Here is a 17410-nt window from a genome sequence, read left to right on the forward strand (position 1 = left end):
TCCAGGCAGGGCGCCCTCTGATGGTGGTGGGCCAGCAGTACCTCTTCTTCAGCGGCCCACACAACACTTTGTACATTATTAATAAATGATTCTTGAAGTCCATCCATCCATCCATCCATCCATTTTCTTCCACTTTGTCCGAAGTCGGGTCGCGGGGGCAGCAGCTCAAGCAAAGCCGTCCAGACCTCTCGATCCACACACACCTCCCCCAGCTCCTCCAGGGGAACCCCGAGGCATTCCCAAGCCAGCTGAGAGACGTAGTCCCTCCAGCGTGTCCTGGGTCTTCCCCGGGGCCTCCTCCCAATGGGATGTGCCCGGAACACCTCTCCAGCGAGGCATCCAGGGGGCATCCGGAAAAGATGCCCCCTGGAAAAGATACCTCAGCTGGCTCCTTTCGACGTGGAGGAGCAGCGGTTCGAATAACACACAATGTTAGCGATGTTCAGCGGATCTCGTTCTTTCGGTCATGAGCCAAATCTCATGACCATAGGTGAGGGTCAGAACGTAGATTGATCGGTAAATCAAGAGCTTTGCCCCCCTGCTCAGCTCTCTCTTCACCACGACGGTCCGATACAGCGACCGCATCACTGCAGACACTGCACTGATCCGTCTGTCGATCTCACGCTCCATCTGTCCCTCACTCGTGAACAAGACCCCGAGATACTTAAACTCCTCCACTTGAGGCAAGGACACCACACCGACTAAGGCACCTTTTTCCGGACGAAAACCATGGCCTCAGATTTGGAGGTGCTGATTTTCATCCCAGACGCTTCACACTCAGCTGCAAACTGACGCAGTGCACGCTGAAGGTCCTGACTTGACGAAGCCAACAGAACCACATCATCCGCAAACAGCAGAGATGAGATTCTGTGGTTCCCAATCCGGACCCCCTCTACACCCTGGCTGCGCCGAGAAATTCTGTCCATAAAGGTAATGAACAGAACCGGTGACAAAGAGCAGCCCTGGCGGAGGCCAGCGTGCACTGGAAACAGGTCTGACTTACTACTGGCAATGCAAACCAAGCTCCTGCTGCGGTCGTACAGGGACCGGATAGCCCTTAGCAAAGGACCCCAGACCCCGTACTCCTGGAGCACCCCCCACAGGGTACCTCGAGGGACACGGTTGAACGCTTTCTCCAGATCCACAAAGCACATGTGGATTGGCTGGGCGAACGCCTATGAACCCTCGAGCACCCGAGGGAGGGTGTAGAGCTGGCCCAGTGTGCCGCGACCAGGACAAAAGCCACACTGCTCCTCCTGAATCTGAGGTTCGACTATCAGTTGAATTCTCCTCTCCAGTACTCTGGAATAGACCTTACCGGGGAGGCTGAGGAGTGTTATCCCCCTGTAGTTGGAACACACCCTCCGGTCCCCCTTCTTAAACAGAGGGACCACCACCACAGTCTGCCAATCCAGAGGCACTGTCCCCAACCGCCACGCAATGTTGCAGAGGCGTGTTAACCAAAACAGTCCCACAACATCCAGAGACTTAAGGTACTCAGGACGTATTTCATCCACCCCAGGAGCCTTGCCACCAAGGAGCTTTCTGATCACCTCAGTGACGTCGGCCTGGGTGATGGATGAGTCCGCCTCTTAGTCCTCAGTCTCTGCTTCCTTTTCGGAAGATGTGACGATGGGATTGAGGAGATCCTCGAAGTATTCCTTCCACCGCCCGACAACATCCCCAGTCAGGGTCAACAGCTCCCCACCCGCACTGTAGACAGTGTTGGTTTAGAGCTGCTTCCGCCTCCTGAGGCGTCGGACGGTTTGCCAGAATTTCTTCGAGGCTGACCGATAGTCCTCCTCCATGGCCTTCCAGAACTCCTCCCAGACCCGAGTTTTTGCCTCTGCGACCACACAGGCTACAGCACGCCTGGCCTGCCAGTACCTGTCAGCTGCCTCCAGGGTCCCACTTACCAACAAAGACAAGTAGGACTCCTTCTTCAGCTTGACGGCATCCCTTACTTCTGGCGTCCACCACCGGGTTCAAAAGCACGGGCACCAGAGACCTTGCGACCACAGCTACGAGCGGCCGCGTCGACAATGGAGGTGGAGAACACGGTCCCCTCAGACTCCATGTCTCCAACCTCCCCCGGGATCTGGGAGAAGCTCTCCCGGAGGTGGGAGTTGAAGACCTCGCTGACAGAGGGTTCTGCCAGTCGTTCCCAGCAGACCCTCATGATACTTTTGGGCCTGCCAGGTCCGACCGGCTTCCTCCCCTCCCAGCGGATCCAACTCACCACCAGGTGGTGATCGGTCGACAGCTCTGCCCCTCTTTTCACCCGAGTGTCCGAGACACGTGGCCGAAGGTCAGATGATACGGCTACAAGGTCGATCATCGACTTCCGGCTCAGGGTGTCCTGGTGCCACGTGCACTTACGGACACCTTTGTGCTCGAACATGGTGTTTGTGATGGACAAACTGTGGCTAGCACAGAAGTCCAACAACTGAACACCACTCGGGTTCAGATCGGGGAGGCCGTGCTTCCCGATCACCCCCCTCCAGGTTTCACTGTTGCCGCCCACGTGGGCGTTGAAATCCCCCAGGAGAACAATGGAGTCCCTAGTCAGAGCGCTATCTAGTACCCCTTCCAGGGACCCAGGGACTCCAAGAAGGTTTGGTACTCTGCACTGCCACTCGGCCCACAGGCCGAGACAACAGTGAGAGACCTGTCCCCGACCCGAAGGCGCAGGGACACGACCCTCTTGTGTACTGAGCTGAACGCCAACGAATGGCAACTGAGCTGGGGAGCAATGAGCAATGCTGCCCCAGCTCGCCACCTCTCCCCACGCACAACGCCAGAGAAGTGGAGCGTCCAGCCCCTCTCCAGGAGTTGGGTACCAGAGCCCAAGCTGTGCGTGGAGGTGAGCCCGACTATCGCTAGTCTGTACCTCTCAACCTCCCGCACAATCTCAGGCTCCTTCCCCCCCAGCGAGGTGACGTTCCACATCCCACAGCCAGAGGCTGTGAGTGCGGACCGGGCCGCTGGGCCACCCGCCCTTAACTGCCACCCAGTCCTCCCTGCACCCGACCCCCATGGGCCCCTCTGCAGGTGGTGAACCCATATTAGGGCCAGCCCACATCGCTCTTTTGGACTGAGCCCGGCCGGGCCCCGTGAGCTAAGGCCTGACCACCAGGCGCTCGCGCATGAGCCCCAACCCCAGGCCTGGCTTCAGGGTAGGGCCCCGGTTCTGCCATACTGGGTGACGTCTTGGTCCTTGATAACGCACTGATCATAGGAGCTTCTAAAGCTTCAGAAGATACATAAAGTATTAAGGAATAAGGAAAAGTAGTTAATGCAATCTTTACAAATGTTATAACTGATACACTGAGCATCAACTAATGGTTCATTAATGCTTAGTAAAGGCTTAATAATTTGAGGAAAAAAGTAAAGACAATAAAAATATGATTATAAAGTATTTTTATCACTAATGAATAGGGTCTGATTTTACATTTGTAAATGATGAACTATTAATGATCAACTTTTATTAAATGGTTTATAGAGAATTAAAAAAATAATTTATGTTTTATAAAGACATTACATATTTTGATATTAATAATTATTAAGCTATTTACGTTCTTACCAATGAGTAGCTAATAAAAAAGAATGCTTTGTAAATGTTTTACAGGTAGTTATTTAAGCATTTACTTACACTTTAAATGCTTTACTAACGCTTTATAGCGCGCAGTTAATATAAAGTGTTACCAAAAAACAAAATCAAATGACAAACTAGAAGTAATAATAAAATAAAACAGCAATAACAACAACAAGAAAGGGAAGTCTGGGGTCCCCTGCTGGAGCTGTTGCCTCCGTGACCTGATCTTGGATAAGTGGTTGAAGATGAGTGAACGTGTCGAGAGTAATCACAGATTTCTGATGTCTGCCAATTCGGATCCGGATCACCTCCATAATTCAGTGGAGTCTTCCATGCCCTAATATCCATCTGTGATGAAAATTTGTTTAAAATCTGTGCAGTCGTTTTAACGTAATCCTGTTAACAGACAGACAAAAATAAACAAACACCAATGATTTTATTACGTTCTTGGCGGATGTAATGACAATAATAATTATATGAATATTATAATAATGATGATAATAATAGTGTGTATATGATAACAGAACCTGAACAATTTCTAAATACATTAAGACAATAAATTAACATTACAAAATTACGTAATTAACAGGAAATAAAAGGGTTGAGTTCTTCTAAAAACTGTTGAGGTCTCAGGTTCTAGAAACATTCTGGACTCACACAACATTCAAAGTCATCATAGAAACTTTACATCATTTATTACCACCCTTGAAAAATGTCAGCTACCTATTTTATAAACACAACCCAATCTAGAGCCCGTGGATCCCCACGGATAACATGCTAGTCTTAAATAATATTGCACGCCTAATGACGAATCACACTTTTTTTAATCAGTAGGTGAAAAGTGAAGCTTGTTGGAACTGTTGCCTCAGAGGGATGTTAGTGGTCCAGGATCAGTCCATTATCTGTCACCCAATAAACACAAAGCCTGTTTCATGCACTGGCTGCTTTAACTGGCCTCGTTAAAGCCTCGGGCTTCATTAACGAGGAACTGCTCGTAAACATTTAGCTCCAGGTGACACCAGGTGAGCCAAGGGCAGCGACACGGAGCCGATCTGATGAAGACTCGACTGCAGCATCAAACCAAATCCCCAATTCAGCTCAACAGGTTCAGTGCAAACACTGAGAGCCAATTACCTCATTTATTCACCGTTACAGCATGGAAATGTTCAGTGTTACCAACAAATTATTTCAACTGAATCCTTCTTTACGTTCTGTTCCAGCAAAGTCAGTCTAAATAATCTTTATGCAATCATTTTGTTAAAAATATAGAAAAGTACATTTCACAGAGTTCAACTCAAAGACTCTGCACAGTTGTTGTTCATTCGGCTGCTCCCGTTTTTTGTCCGAGGTCACCACAGCGGATACAGCCAGATCCGCACTGGTAATTGGCACAAGTTTTACGCCGGATGCCCTTCCTGACAGAACTCCAGTGTTACCTGGAGAAAAACACACAGCCACTGCTGTTCCAAAGAGGTCTCCCATCCAAGTACTAACCAGATCCTGCTCTGCTTAGCTTCTGAGATCCGACGGGATCAGACCGACACAGAGCAGATCAGCTGCTCAAAGACTCTGCACAGTAGCAAGATACGAGGTCTATTAGAAAAGTATCCGACCTTATTATTTTTTCAAAAACCATATGGATTTGAATCACGTGTGATTACATCAGATGTGCTTGAACCCTCGTGGGCATGCGAGAGTTTTTTCACGCCTGTCGGTTACGTCATTCGCCTGTGGGCAGTCTTTGAGTGAGGAGTCGTCCACCCGCTCGTCGATTTTTTTCATTGTTTAGGAATGGCTCAGAGACTGTTGCTTTGTTTGATAAAAAATTTTTTCAAAACTGTAAGGCACAACTGAGTGGACACCATTCAATAAATTCAGCTGGTTTTCGGTAAAAATTTTAACGGCTGATGAGAGATTTGGTCTGGTAGTGTCGCTTTAAGGACGGTCCACGGCGCCTGACGGCGATCTGCGCTTCGAGGCGGCAGCGTCTCGCCGTTTCAAGTTGAAAACTTCCACATTTCAGGCTCTGTTGACGCAGTAAGTCGTCAGAGAACAGAGAACTTTCAGAAGAAGCCGGCATGAGGAGTTTATTCGGACATTCCATTGTTAACGGTCATTTTGTAATGAAAGAACGTGCGGGCAGAGTCGCATGTCGGGCTGGACCCGACCGCGGGGGGTCGCGGCAGGAAAAACACCTCCGTTGGAAATCTTAACGGGCAAGTTGGAACATGCCCAAGCTGTTAAACAATTTCTCAGTTACTCACTTGTTGAAAGCCATCAAAAGCCGCCTGAATTTTACAAATGGTTTTCAACACGGAGGCGTTTTTCCTGTCGCGGCACACACAGATTTGCCGAGTCGTCACGGAAACGACTCGGCGAATTTGCGCGTACGTCTTTCATTAAAAAAATGTCCTTAAACAGTGGAATGTCCGCATAAATTCCTCATGCCGGCCTCTTCTGAATCTTCTCTGTTCTCTCACGATGTCCTGGGTGAATTAAGCCTTAAATTAGGATGTTATCAGCTCGAAACAGGCCGACGACAGCGCCTGGAAGCGCTGCAGGACGTCCCGCTCCGTGGGAAGTCCTTACAGCGACAGAAACACCCCATAATCTCTCATCAGCCGTTAAACTTTTCACAGAAAACCAGGTTAATTTCTCGAATAGTGTCCACTCGGATATTCCTCACAGGTCCAGAAAAAATTTTGATAAAGCAACGCGCGCCGTCTCAAGCAGCTGTGAAACAAAGGAATTCAGCCGAGAGGGCGGGACCACATCTCACTCAAGGCCTGCCCACAGGGAAATGACGTCACCGACGCGTGAAAAAACTCACGCATGCGCACGAGGGTTCAAGCATGATTGGTGTAATCGCATGTCATTCAAATCCATATAGTTAAAAAAAAAATAAAAGGGTCGGTTTATTATCTAAGAGACCTCGTATAAACCTGAGACAAAAAATATATTTTCACTGCGAAACAGAACCCGACATGATCCCTCTGAACCAATCCCTGCTCAGCTTTCTCATCCCAGCAGCATGCAAACAATATAGCGAGTGCTGCTCGCTGGCTAGAGAAGTGGTAATTAAACACTTTTCCACCTTGAATCTATAAATGATGAGAAATCTGCAGGAGGTTAGGGTCTAGTGGTTAACCGTTGGGCTTGAGACCAGAGGATCCTCAGTTCAAACCCCAGCCTGACTGGAAAATCACTAAGGGGCTTTGGTAAGGTCCTTAATCCCCTAGTTGCTCCTGGTATGTAGTGAGCGCCTTGTATGGCAGCACGCTTACATCGGGGTGAATGTGAGGCATTATTGTAAAGCACGTTGAGTGTCTGGTGCAGATGGAAAATCGTGTTATAAATTCAGTCCATTTACCATAAAGGTTGTGTTGAATGGTGTAAATGCTGGTGAGATGGATGTTGATGTCGTGGAACACCCCGACTTCAGGTTTCATCAGATGTGTTATCATCGATTAAATTTGATTGCCGAGGTACATTAGGAGAATACTTGGTAATATTTTGTGCACCTGTTTAAAGGGTTCTTCCTTTACATGTACATGGATGCTTGTAGTCTGTGCACAGAGAACATACACAGATGTACATTTAGCACGTTTTGAACTGAATATACCCAGTAATTAAATGTGACTCTCCTCAGTCCTCAGGCTGAAAAGAGCCAAAGATCAAGATGCTGCTGCACTGAATGAACCACCAGCCAAGAAAACAAACTTCTTATGACGTGGCAGCACCAGCCTGGTTCAGGAGACAACAGCAACCTGTGTCACATGCAGTAAAGTGGACGCACGGGTAACCACCGGGGTGTTTGTTCCAGCTGATGAATTCCATGTGTCCCTGAGTTTGTCTGGACCAGAGCTGGTCCAGAGCCACACTGAGTCTGTTACCTTATTAACATCAAATGTGTCCAATCAAAACTCTCCATCTCTGACTTCTGCAAGTCGGCCCAAGAAAACTATTCAACTGAAGCTAAATTGTCCTGACAAGTTGTTAACGTTTGTATGCTGGTACATGAATGAACATAAAAGGCAGAAATATTTTGCATTTTGCCAATTTCTCAGCATGATGACATCTCTTTATATTTTTCCAAAGATTCTGACATTGGAATCTGTTTTCAGTTTGCAGGTTTTCCTGAATTCAAAGCAAACTGTTGTTCTTCCATAGGAGCGTAAGAGGACGTGGTTCCGGTCTCTGTGAGGTGATTCAGTTGTGCTGCTGAGCTCCATCTAATCATTATTGTTCTCATCACAATTCATTTCAATTCCCTTCTGTCAGGAGGAATGGAAGCTGGCAACGGATGAACAACATGCACGGAGACAACTTATTTTAAATGATCTGCTCTGCATCTGTCCTGTAGACAAGAAAGCACATACAGCCTGATGATGATGATTATTGTCGCATTGGCTGTTTGCTGTAACAGCAGAAAAGGAAAACAGGAATTTAGAAATTCATGTGAATCACAGTAACATTTATGACGTGATATAATTTTTGGGGGTCTTCTTCTTCTATCAACATGTAAAAAGTTGATATTTCTTAAAGATGAATCGTTTCAAGTGTGAAGCTTCAGTCTAAACAAGTCCAACATGTCGAGACAAGATCCAGATTAACCAGATTATCAAGAATAATTTACAACATGAAAATGGTCTAACCCTACAAGCCAAAAACAAAATAGAAAAAACCTAAACTATATATATTAAAAAAACACATTAAACAGGAATAAACTACAAACTTTTACTTGAAAACAAATTTGAAACTAGAAGCACTCAGAGTGCAAACCTCTGCCAAGGCCATGGGGTTACTGACATATCATCACCGATTATCACCAAACTGTTTTTACTACTGAGCAAACATCATTGTTAGACTTTTTTTTTTTTTACCTAAAAAAGTCTAACAATGATGTTTGCTCAGTAGTAAAAACAGTTTCATCTGCTGTGACTGGATAGCATGTATCCTTAGCGCTCCGCATCACAGTTTATTGCAACTTGCACCTTTCCCAAAAGCTACTGTCATCTGAGCACTGATATTGATATTGCATGTGCTTATAGACAAAAACAAATAAGAGACAAAATTCAATTTATTATTCAACTAAACTGCAAATATATGAATTTTTTAACATTTATGAAACACTTTAAACAAGGCCATAGGGTCACTGACCCTAAAGAGATTCCCTTCTTGGCACAGTGATCTATTCAACAATTCTGTTACAACCAAAACTATGATACATACACTTTTCTTTCCTGTATATTTGACATCCTTCAATCAATCAATTTTATTTATATAGCGCCAAATCACAACAAACAGTTATTATAAGGCAAGGCCATACAATAATTACGTAAAAACCCTAACGGTCAAAACGACCCCCTGTGAGCAAGCACTGGGCAACAGTGGGAAGGAAAAACTCCCTTTTAACAGGAAGAAACCTCCAGCAGAACCAGGCTCAGGGAGGGGCAGTCTTCTGCTGGGACTGGTTGGGGCTGAGGGAGAGAACCAGGAAAAGACATGCTGTGGAGGGGCGCAGAGATCAATCACTAATGATTAAATACAGAGTGGTGCATACAGAGCAAAAAGAGAAAGAAACACTCAGTGCATCATGGGAACCCCCCAGCAGTCTAAGTCTATAGCAGCATAACTAAGGGATGGTTCAGGGTCACCTGATCCAGCCCTAACTATAAGCTTTAGCAAAAGGAAGTTTTAAGCCTAATCTTAAAAGTAGAGAGGGTGTCTGTCTCCCTGATCTGAATTGGGAGCTGGTTCCACAGGAGAGGAGCCTGAAAGCTGAAGGCTCTGCCTCCCATTCTACTCTTACAAACCCTAGGAACTACAAGTAAGCCTGCAGCGCTCTATTGGGGTGATATGGTACTATGAGGTCCCTAAGATAAGATGGGACCTGATTATTCAAAACCTTATAAGTAAGAAGAAGAATTTTAAATTCTATTCTAGAATTAACAGGAAGCCAATGAAGAGAGGCCAATATGGGTTAAATATGCTCTCTCCTTCTAGTCCCCGTCAGTACTCTAGCTGCAGCATTTTGAATTAACTGAAGGCTTTTCAGGGAACTTTTAGGACAACCTGATAATAATGAATTACAAAACTCCAGCCTAGAGGAAATAAATGCATGAATTAGTTTTTCAGCATCACTCTGAGACAAGACCTTTCTAATTTTAGAGATATTGCGTAAATGCAAAAAAGCAGTCCTACATATTTGTTTAATATGCGCTTTGAATGACATATCCTGATCAAAAATGACTCCAAGATTTCTCACAGTATTACTAGAGGTCAGGGTAATGCCATCCAGAGTAAGGATCTGGTTAGACACCATGTTTCTAAGATTTGTGGGGCCAAGTACAATAACTTCAGTTTTATCTGAGTTTAAAAGCAGGAAATTAGAGGTCATCCATGTCTTTATGTCTGTAAGACATGGCTTCATGGATAGATAAAGCTGGGTATCATCTGCGTAACAATGAAAATTTAAGCAATGCCATCTAATAATACTGCCTAAGGGAAGCATGTATAAAGTGAATAAAATTGGTCCTAGCACAGAACCTTGTGGAACTCCATAATTAACCTTAGTCTGTGAAGAAGATTCCCCATTTACATGAACAAATTGTAATCTATTAGATAAATATGATTCAAACCACCGCAACGCAGTGCCTTTAATACCTATGGCATGCTCTAATCTCTGTAATAAAATTTTATGGTCAAACAGTATCAAAAGCAGCACTGAGGTCTAACAGAACAAGCACAGAGATGAGTCCACTGTCCGAGGCCATAAGAAGATCATTTGTAACCTTCACTAATGCTGTTTCTGTACTATGATGAATTCTAAAACCTGACTGAAACTCTTCAAATAGACCATTCCTCTGCAGATGATCAGTTAGATGTTTTACAACTACCCTTTCAAGAATTTTGAGAGAAAGGAAGGTTGGAGATTGGCCTATAATTAGCTAAGATAGCTGGGTCAAGTGATGGCTTTTTAAGTAATGGTTTAATTACTGCCACCTTAAAAGCCTGTGGTACATAGCCAACTAATAAAGACAGATTGATCATATTTAAGATCGAAGCATTAAATAATGGTAGGGCTTCCTTGAGCAGCCTGGTAGGAATGGGGTCCAATAGACATGTTGATGGTTTGGATGAAGTAACTAATGAAAATAACTCAGACAGAACAATCTGAGAGAAAGAGTCTAACCAAATACCGGCATCACTGAAAGCAGCCAAAGATAACGATACATCTTTGGGATGGTTATGAGTAATTTTTTCTCTAATAGTTAAAATTTTATTAGCAAAGAAAGTCATGAAGTCATTACTAGTTAAATTTAAAGGAATACTTGGCTCAATAGAGCTCTGACTCTTTGTTAGCCTGGCTACAGTGCTGAAAAGACACCTGGGGTTGTTCTTATTTTCTTCAATTAGTGATGAGTAGTAAGATGTCCTAGCTTTACGGAGGGCTTTTTTATAGAGCAACAGACTCTTTTTCCAGGCTAAGTGAAGGTCTTCTAAATTAGTGAGACGCCATTTCCTCTCCAATTTACGGGTTATCTGCTTTAAGCTGCGAGTTTGTGAGTTATACCACGGAGTCAGGCACTTCTGATTTAAAGCTCTCTTTTTCAGAGGAGCTACAGCATCCAAAGTTGTCTTCAATGAGGATGTAAAACTATTGACGAGATACTCTATCTCACTTACAGAGTTTAGGTAGCTACTCTGCACTGTGTTGGTATATGGCATTAGAGAACATAAAGAAGGAATCATATCCTTAAACCTAGTTACAGCGCTTTCTGAAAGACTTCTAGTGTAATGAAACTTATTCCCCACTGCTGGGTAGTCCATCAGAGTAAATGTAAATGTTATTAAGAAATGATCAGATAGAAGGGAGTTTTCAGGGAATACTGTTAAGTCTTCAATTTCCATACCATAAGTCAGAACAAGATCTAAAATATGATTAAAGTGGTGGGTGGACTCATTTACATTTTGAGCAAAGCCAATTGACTCTAATAATAGATTAAATGCAGTGTTGAGGCTGTCATTCTCAGCATCTGTGTGGATGTTAAAATCGCCCACTATAATTATCTTATCTGAGCTAAGCACTAAGTCAGACAAAAGGTCTGAAAATTCAGAGAAACTCACAGTAACGACCAGGTGGACAATAGATAACAAATAAAACTGGTTTTTGGGACTTCCAATTTGGATGGACAAGACTAAGAGTCAAGCTTTCAAATGAATTAAAGCTCTGTCTGGGTTTTTGATTAATTAATAAGCTGGAGTGGAAGATTGCTGCTAATCCTCCTCCTCGGCCCATGCTACGAGCATTCTGGCAGTTAGTGTGACTCGGGGGAGTTGACTCATTTAAACTAACATATTCATCCTGCTGTAACCAGGTTTCTGTAAGGCAGAATAAATCAATATGTTGATCAATTATTATATCATTTACTAACAGGGACTTAGAAGAGAGAGACCTAATGTTTAATAGACCACATGTAACTGTTTTAGTCTGTGGTGCAGTTGAAGGTGCTATATTATTTTTTCTTTTGAATTTTTATGCTTAAATAGATTTTTGCTGGTTATTGGTAGTCTGGGAGCAGACACCGTCTCTACGGGGATGGGGTAATGAGGGGATGGCAGGGGGAGAGAAGCTGCAGAGAGGTGTGTAAGACTACAACTCTGCTTCCTGGTCCCAACCCTGGATAGTCACGGTTTGGAGGATTTAAGAAAATTGGCCAGATTTCTAGAAATGAGAGCTGCTCCATCCAAAGTGGGATGGATGCTGTCTCTCCTAACAAGACCAGGTTTTCCCCAGAAGCTTTGCCAATTATCTATGAAGCCCACCTCATTTTTTGGACACCACTCAGACAGTCAGCAATTCAAGGAGAACATGCGGCTAAACATGTCACTCCGATTGGGGAGGGGCCCAGAGAAAACTACAGAGTCCGACATTGTTTTTGCAAAGTTACACACCGATTCAATGTTAATTTTAGTGACCTCCGATTGGCGTAACCGGGTGTCATTACTGCCGATGTGAATTACAATCTTACCAAATTTACGCTTAGCCTTAGCCAGCAGTTTCAAATTTCCTTCAATGTCGCCTGCTCTGGCCCCCGGAAGACAATTGACTATGGTTGCTGGTGTCGCTAACTTCACATTTCTCAAAACAGAGTCGCCAATAACCAGAGTTTGATCCTCGGCGGGTGTGTCGTCGAGTGGGGAAAAACTGTTAGAAATGTGAACGGGTTGGTGGTGTACACAGGGCTTCTGTTTAGGACTACGCTTCCTCCTCACAGTCACCCTGTCGGCCTGCTTTCCCGGCTGCTCGGGATCTGCCAGAGGGAAGCTAACGGCGGCTAAGCTACCTTGGTCCGCACCGACTACAGGGGCCTGGCTAGCTGTAGAATTTTCCACGGTGCAGAGCCGAGTCTCCAATTCGCCCAGCCTGGCCTCCAAAGCTACGAATAAGCTACACTTATTACAAGTACCATTACTGCTAAAGGAGGCCGAGGAATAACTAAACATTTCACACCCAGAGCAGAAAAGTGCGGGAGAGACAGGAGAAGCCGCCATGCTAAATCGGCTAAGAGCTAGTAGCTGCGCTAAGCTAGCGGATTCCTAAAAACACACAAAGTGAATAATGTGTAAATAATTTAGAGGTGATTCAGCAGAAGGAGTGCTTTAGTTAAGGCACGTAAAGATTACACTGTGAAACAAATCGTTATCTAGTTAACTAGATCAATCTAACTGCGCAGATTAAACAGCTAACAGATACAGAAAAACACCGCTGTGCTCCGGAACAGGAAGTGATACAATACCGCAGTGAGAGCACCTAAGAGACCATGACCATGAAAACATACCACTAGAACTTGGAATCACTTTTATGTCTTTATTAGTTCAAAAGTTATTGTATAAAACGATTTTTCAGTAATGGCGGTTTTCTTCTGGATCTAGCTCCATAACATTTGAAGCTACATCAAATCTGATGACACCTTACTGAATCAGTACAGATTCAGCTACAATTTGGTGTTAGTTGTGCATCTCTAGCTTCATTTGTCACCTCACACTGACACATTTTCTATTTTCCCTATATTTTTGCATATTCTGGATCACCAGATCCGGAATCCGGATCCGATCATCACAAAACGTTGTTGTTTGATAGAACATTTGACTATGTTACACCCTAATTTTTTTTCATGCCTTTCTGCCTTGTTTTTGTGGAGTTAGAAACTAGAATGTCAAAATTCCCCCTATCCCGCAATGGTTAAGAATCCTTTAAAAAATTCCTGGATCCGGATCGTGATCCAGATCACCACTAAAATTTAATCACTTGTTCCTCTTTTCATTTCCAACCACTCCAGAAAATTTCATCTCAATCCGTTCAAAACTTTTAGAGTTATCCTGCTGACAAAGATACAGACATACAAACAAACGCGACCGAAAACATAACCTCCTTGGCGGAGTTAATCATTATATTATTAATATATAAACAAAAATAAATTTAAGAAATATTACAATTTGAAAACAAATGCACCCGAACATGATCACCACTAAAATTTAATCACTTGTTCCTCTTGTCATTTCCAACCACTCCACAAAATTTCATCAAAATCCGTTCAAAATGTTTTGAGTTATCCTGCTGACAGACAGACAAACAAACAAACCTGACCGAAAGCATAACCTCCTTGGCGGAGGTAATAAAAAAATTAGCTGTGAAATACAAAAAAACAACAAAATAGAAAAAAATAACTAAATAGGAAATAAGAACCCTACAACCTTTTTAATTAAAAAAAAATAGAAAAATATCCTAACATAGAAAAAAAATCCCTAAATAAGGGGAAAAAAACAGCCCGTAAAAACATTTTAAAAATAGGGGGAAAAAAACTAAAATAGGGAAAACACCTAAAATCACTTAATAATAATAATAATAATAATAATGATAATAATAAAGAAACAGAAATAGAAACAAATTCCTCTAACAAAAAGAAAATTCCTAAAATAGAAGAATTATACATTTGCAGATACTAAGTTGTATTACTTGAGTGGTGAGGTGAGTTAAATCATGTAAAAAACAAAACAAAACGAGTTAAATCTAAGTAATCAGAAATGTGGTGAATAAATTTCATCCAGACAAACATAATCAAACAATTAATAAAAAAGTACTGAAGTGATAGTACATAGCAGGCAGTGGTGGGCACAGCTAACCAAAAAATTAGCTTCAATAACAGATAATCAGCTAACTGAACAGTTATCTTTAATAAAGCTAAACCGATAAACCACCCAAAAATTTATTGGAAGCTACAGATAACTGATAACTTCCAGTATCGTCTCCAGTACACTTGCAACTATGAACAAGTTGATTTTGAGTTTTAACACCACGATCGCTTCTGGTAGCATCAAAGGCGACAACAGACCCAAACAATGAGTCAGCACTTCTGTCTTTGAGCATCCTGCCCCCTGCTGGAAGCTCCTGTTTACTACATAACTTCCAGCATTGAAGCAGCTGAGAGAAGCAGCAAAGCTCAACTCTCTATTCAATAACAGCGTCGCTGTAAGGCAGAGGTCTTGGAAAATAAAGTAGTGCTGACTTATGGTTTTGATTTATAAATAAAATTAATACTGATAGAATAACTCCATTAATGTCAATTCTGTCATTTGTACAAAGATAAAATATAACATATCTTTTCATTTTAAATAATACACTGATTCTGAAGTTTTGTAACAAACAGATAGATGCCAAAGGGATTATGGGTAAATGAGCCTCTGCTAACACTGATTGGTTGACTCATTCATTCTACGTAAACCAACACATTAATGTGAGGTGTGTGTTGGTGTTTACATATAAATGTGCTTTTGTAAAATATGCCATTTTTTTTATTTGTAAAAAAAAAAAAAAAAAAAAAAAAAAAAGCCAAGTTGCAATTAGATAACCACCTGATATAACCGGTGTCAAAATAAATACAACACTGCCAACTACTGGACACTCAGTACTAGGCCGAATACTGCCATGAACACTACTGACCAGTAGATGGCAGTAGAGACCGTGAAAACTTGCCAAAACAAAATTCCAGATAATCTGTGCCTGCTACGTTTAAGATACGTGGCATTTAATAAACGTAAACTGAATTTCAGACATCTTATATATATTACTGTGGAACAAAGACGACAGTGTTTGACATAAGCAGGACTCTAAATAGCAAACAGGAATCGATTGCAATGATTCTAATTGAAAATAATGGAGAAACATCCTGGGCTTCTTCTGGCATTTTTACATAAAACAAACAATAACAACATCTATAAACCCAGAGAATATATTCACGAGGGTTTTAGGCACAATATACAAAGAGTTTAATGCTGCTGTCCACGTGGCGCCTGATCAGAGTGTCTCAAATGCATTTCTTCTGTCGTGAATGTACTGAGATTACCCATAATGCACCTGGGCCCAGCATGTCCACACTAAAACCTTCAAAATTAGTGCATTACTTTAAAACTAAAATATATATCTGATATTTTCACTTTATAAAACTTCAGACATGACGTTAATTTAAATAACTTGTCCAAAATTTTAACCATAAGTTAAAACTGTATGCCTCTGGATGACTTGGGTGATATTTAAATTGAACTGATAGAACCAGCTCTCCTCTGTTTACGGAGGATAGAACTGCGCATCTACTATAAAACATTTAACAGGTAGATACTCAACTGATGTTAGATTTCATAGATGTTTGTAACTATTCACCTTTCTTTACCACGCCTGCAAAAATATGCTAGCTGTCTAAAAATTATCGGACCAAAGATAATTGGTCCGATGATGGTTTTCAAAGTTATCTGAAAAGCTCATCTGATAATGAAAACATTATCTTCGATAATTAGCAGTTAGCGGAACTGTGCCCACCACTGACAGCAGGCATGGACATGAAAGAGATGACCAGAAATCAATTGAGGTGAAGACTTTGACCAAACCACATGTCTGAAATTATTTAAAAGGCACCAGAAATGAGTTTTCAAGAATCTTAATCCAGAATTTACAAAAAAAAAACAAAAAAACACTACAAATGAGCAGCACAGTGGCTTAGTGGTTAGCACCGTCACCTCACAGCAAAAAGGGCATGAGTTCGATTCCCACCTGTGTCCTTTCCGTGTGGAGTTTGTGTGTTCTCCCTCCGGGTGCTCCGGCTTCCTCCCACATCCAAAGACACACAGGTTAGATGGACTGGAATCTTTAAATTGTCCATAGGTGTGAATGTGTCTGTTTGTCTTAAAGTGTCCCTGGGACAGACTGCTGTCCTGTCCAGGGTGAACCCGCTTCAAGACCCATGACTGCTGGGATAGGGCCTTTCTCTCTCTGTCTGCTGTGACCCTTAATTGGAGCAAGCAGGTATACACACACACACACACACACACAGAGAGTAAAACTCACATATAATGGATTCAGGTGGACCAGAAAATTTTGTCCGTTATAATTGAAATCCGTTATGCAGTCAGTCTGTGTCGATCTGATCCCGTCAGATCTCAGAAGCTAAGCAGTGTGTGTTTTGGTTAGTACCAGGATGGCAGACCTCTTTGGAACACCAGCAGCTCTGTGTGTTTCTCCACGTAAAACTGGAGTTCTGTCAGGAAGGGCATCCGGCATAAAACTTGTGCCAAATACCAATGCGGATCTGACTGTATCTGCTGTGGTGACCCCGAACAAATGGAAGCAGCCAAAAGGACAACAACATAATCAAAATCCATTATATGTATAAAAAGGACAAAATCTGTTATATACAGTGGGGAAAATAAGTATTTGACCCCCTGTCAGTTTTGCAGGTTTTCCCACCTACAAAGAAT

The 17410-nt window shown here is 42.8% G+C and overlaps 1 protein-coding gene across 1 annotated transcript in view; it reads right to left on the bottom strand.

Moving 5' to 3' along the window:
• The window catches only part of agap1 (ArfGAP with GTPase domain, ankyrin repeat and PH domain 1), a 198894-nt gene extending 181688 nt beyond the window's left edge, over positions 1–17206 (bottom strand). The window contains exon 1 of the mRNA XM_034182035.1: positions 17140–17206. Within this exon, the coding sequence (XP_034037926.1) occupies positions 17140–17206 (67 nt within the window). The remainder of the gene's footprint in view (positions 1–17139) is intronic.
• Positions 17207–17410: the final 204 nt, after the last annotated feature.

The sequence above is a fragment of the Thalassophryne amazonica genome, chromosome 1 (genome assembly GCF_902500255.1).
Source record: "Thalassophryne amazonica chromosome 1, fThaAma1.1, whole genome shotgun sequence".
Classification (NCBI taxonomy): Eukaryota; Metazoa; Chordata; class Actinopteri; order Batrachoidiformes; family Batrachoididae; genus Thalassophryne; species Thalassophryne amazonica.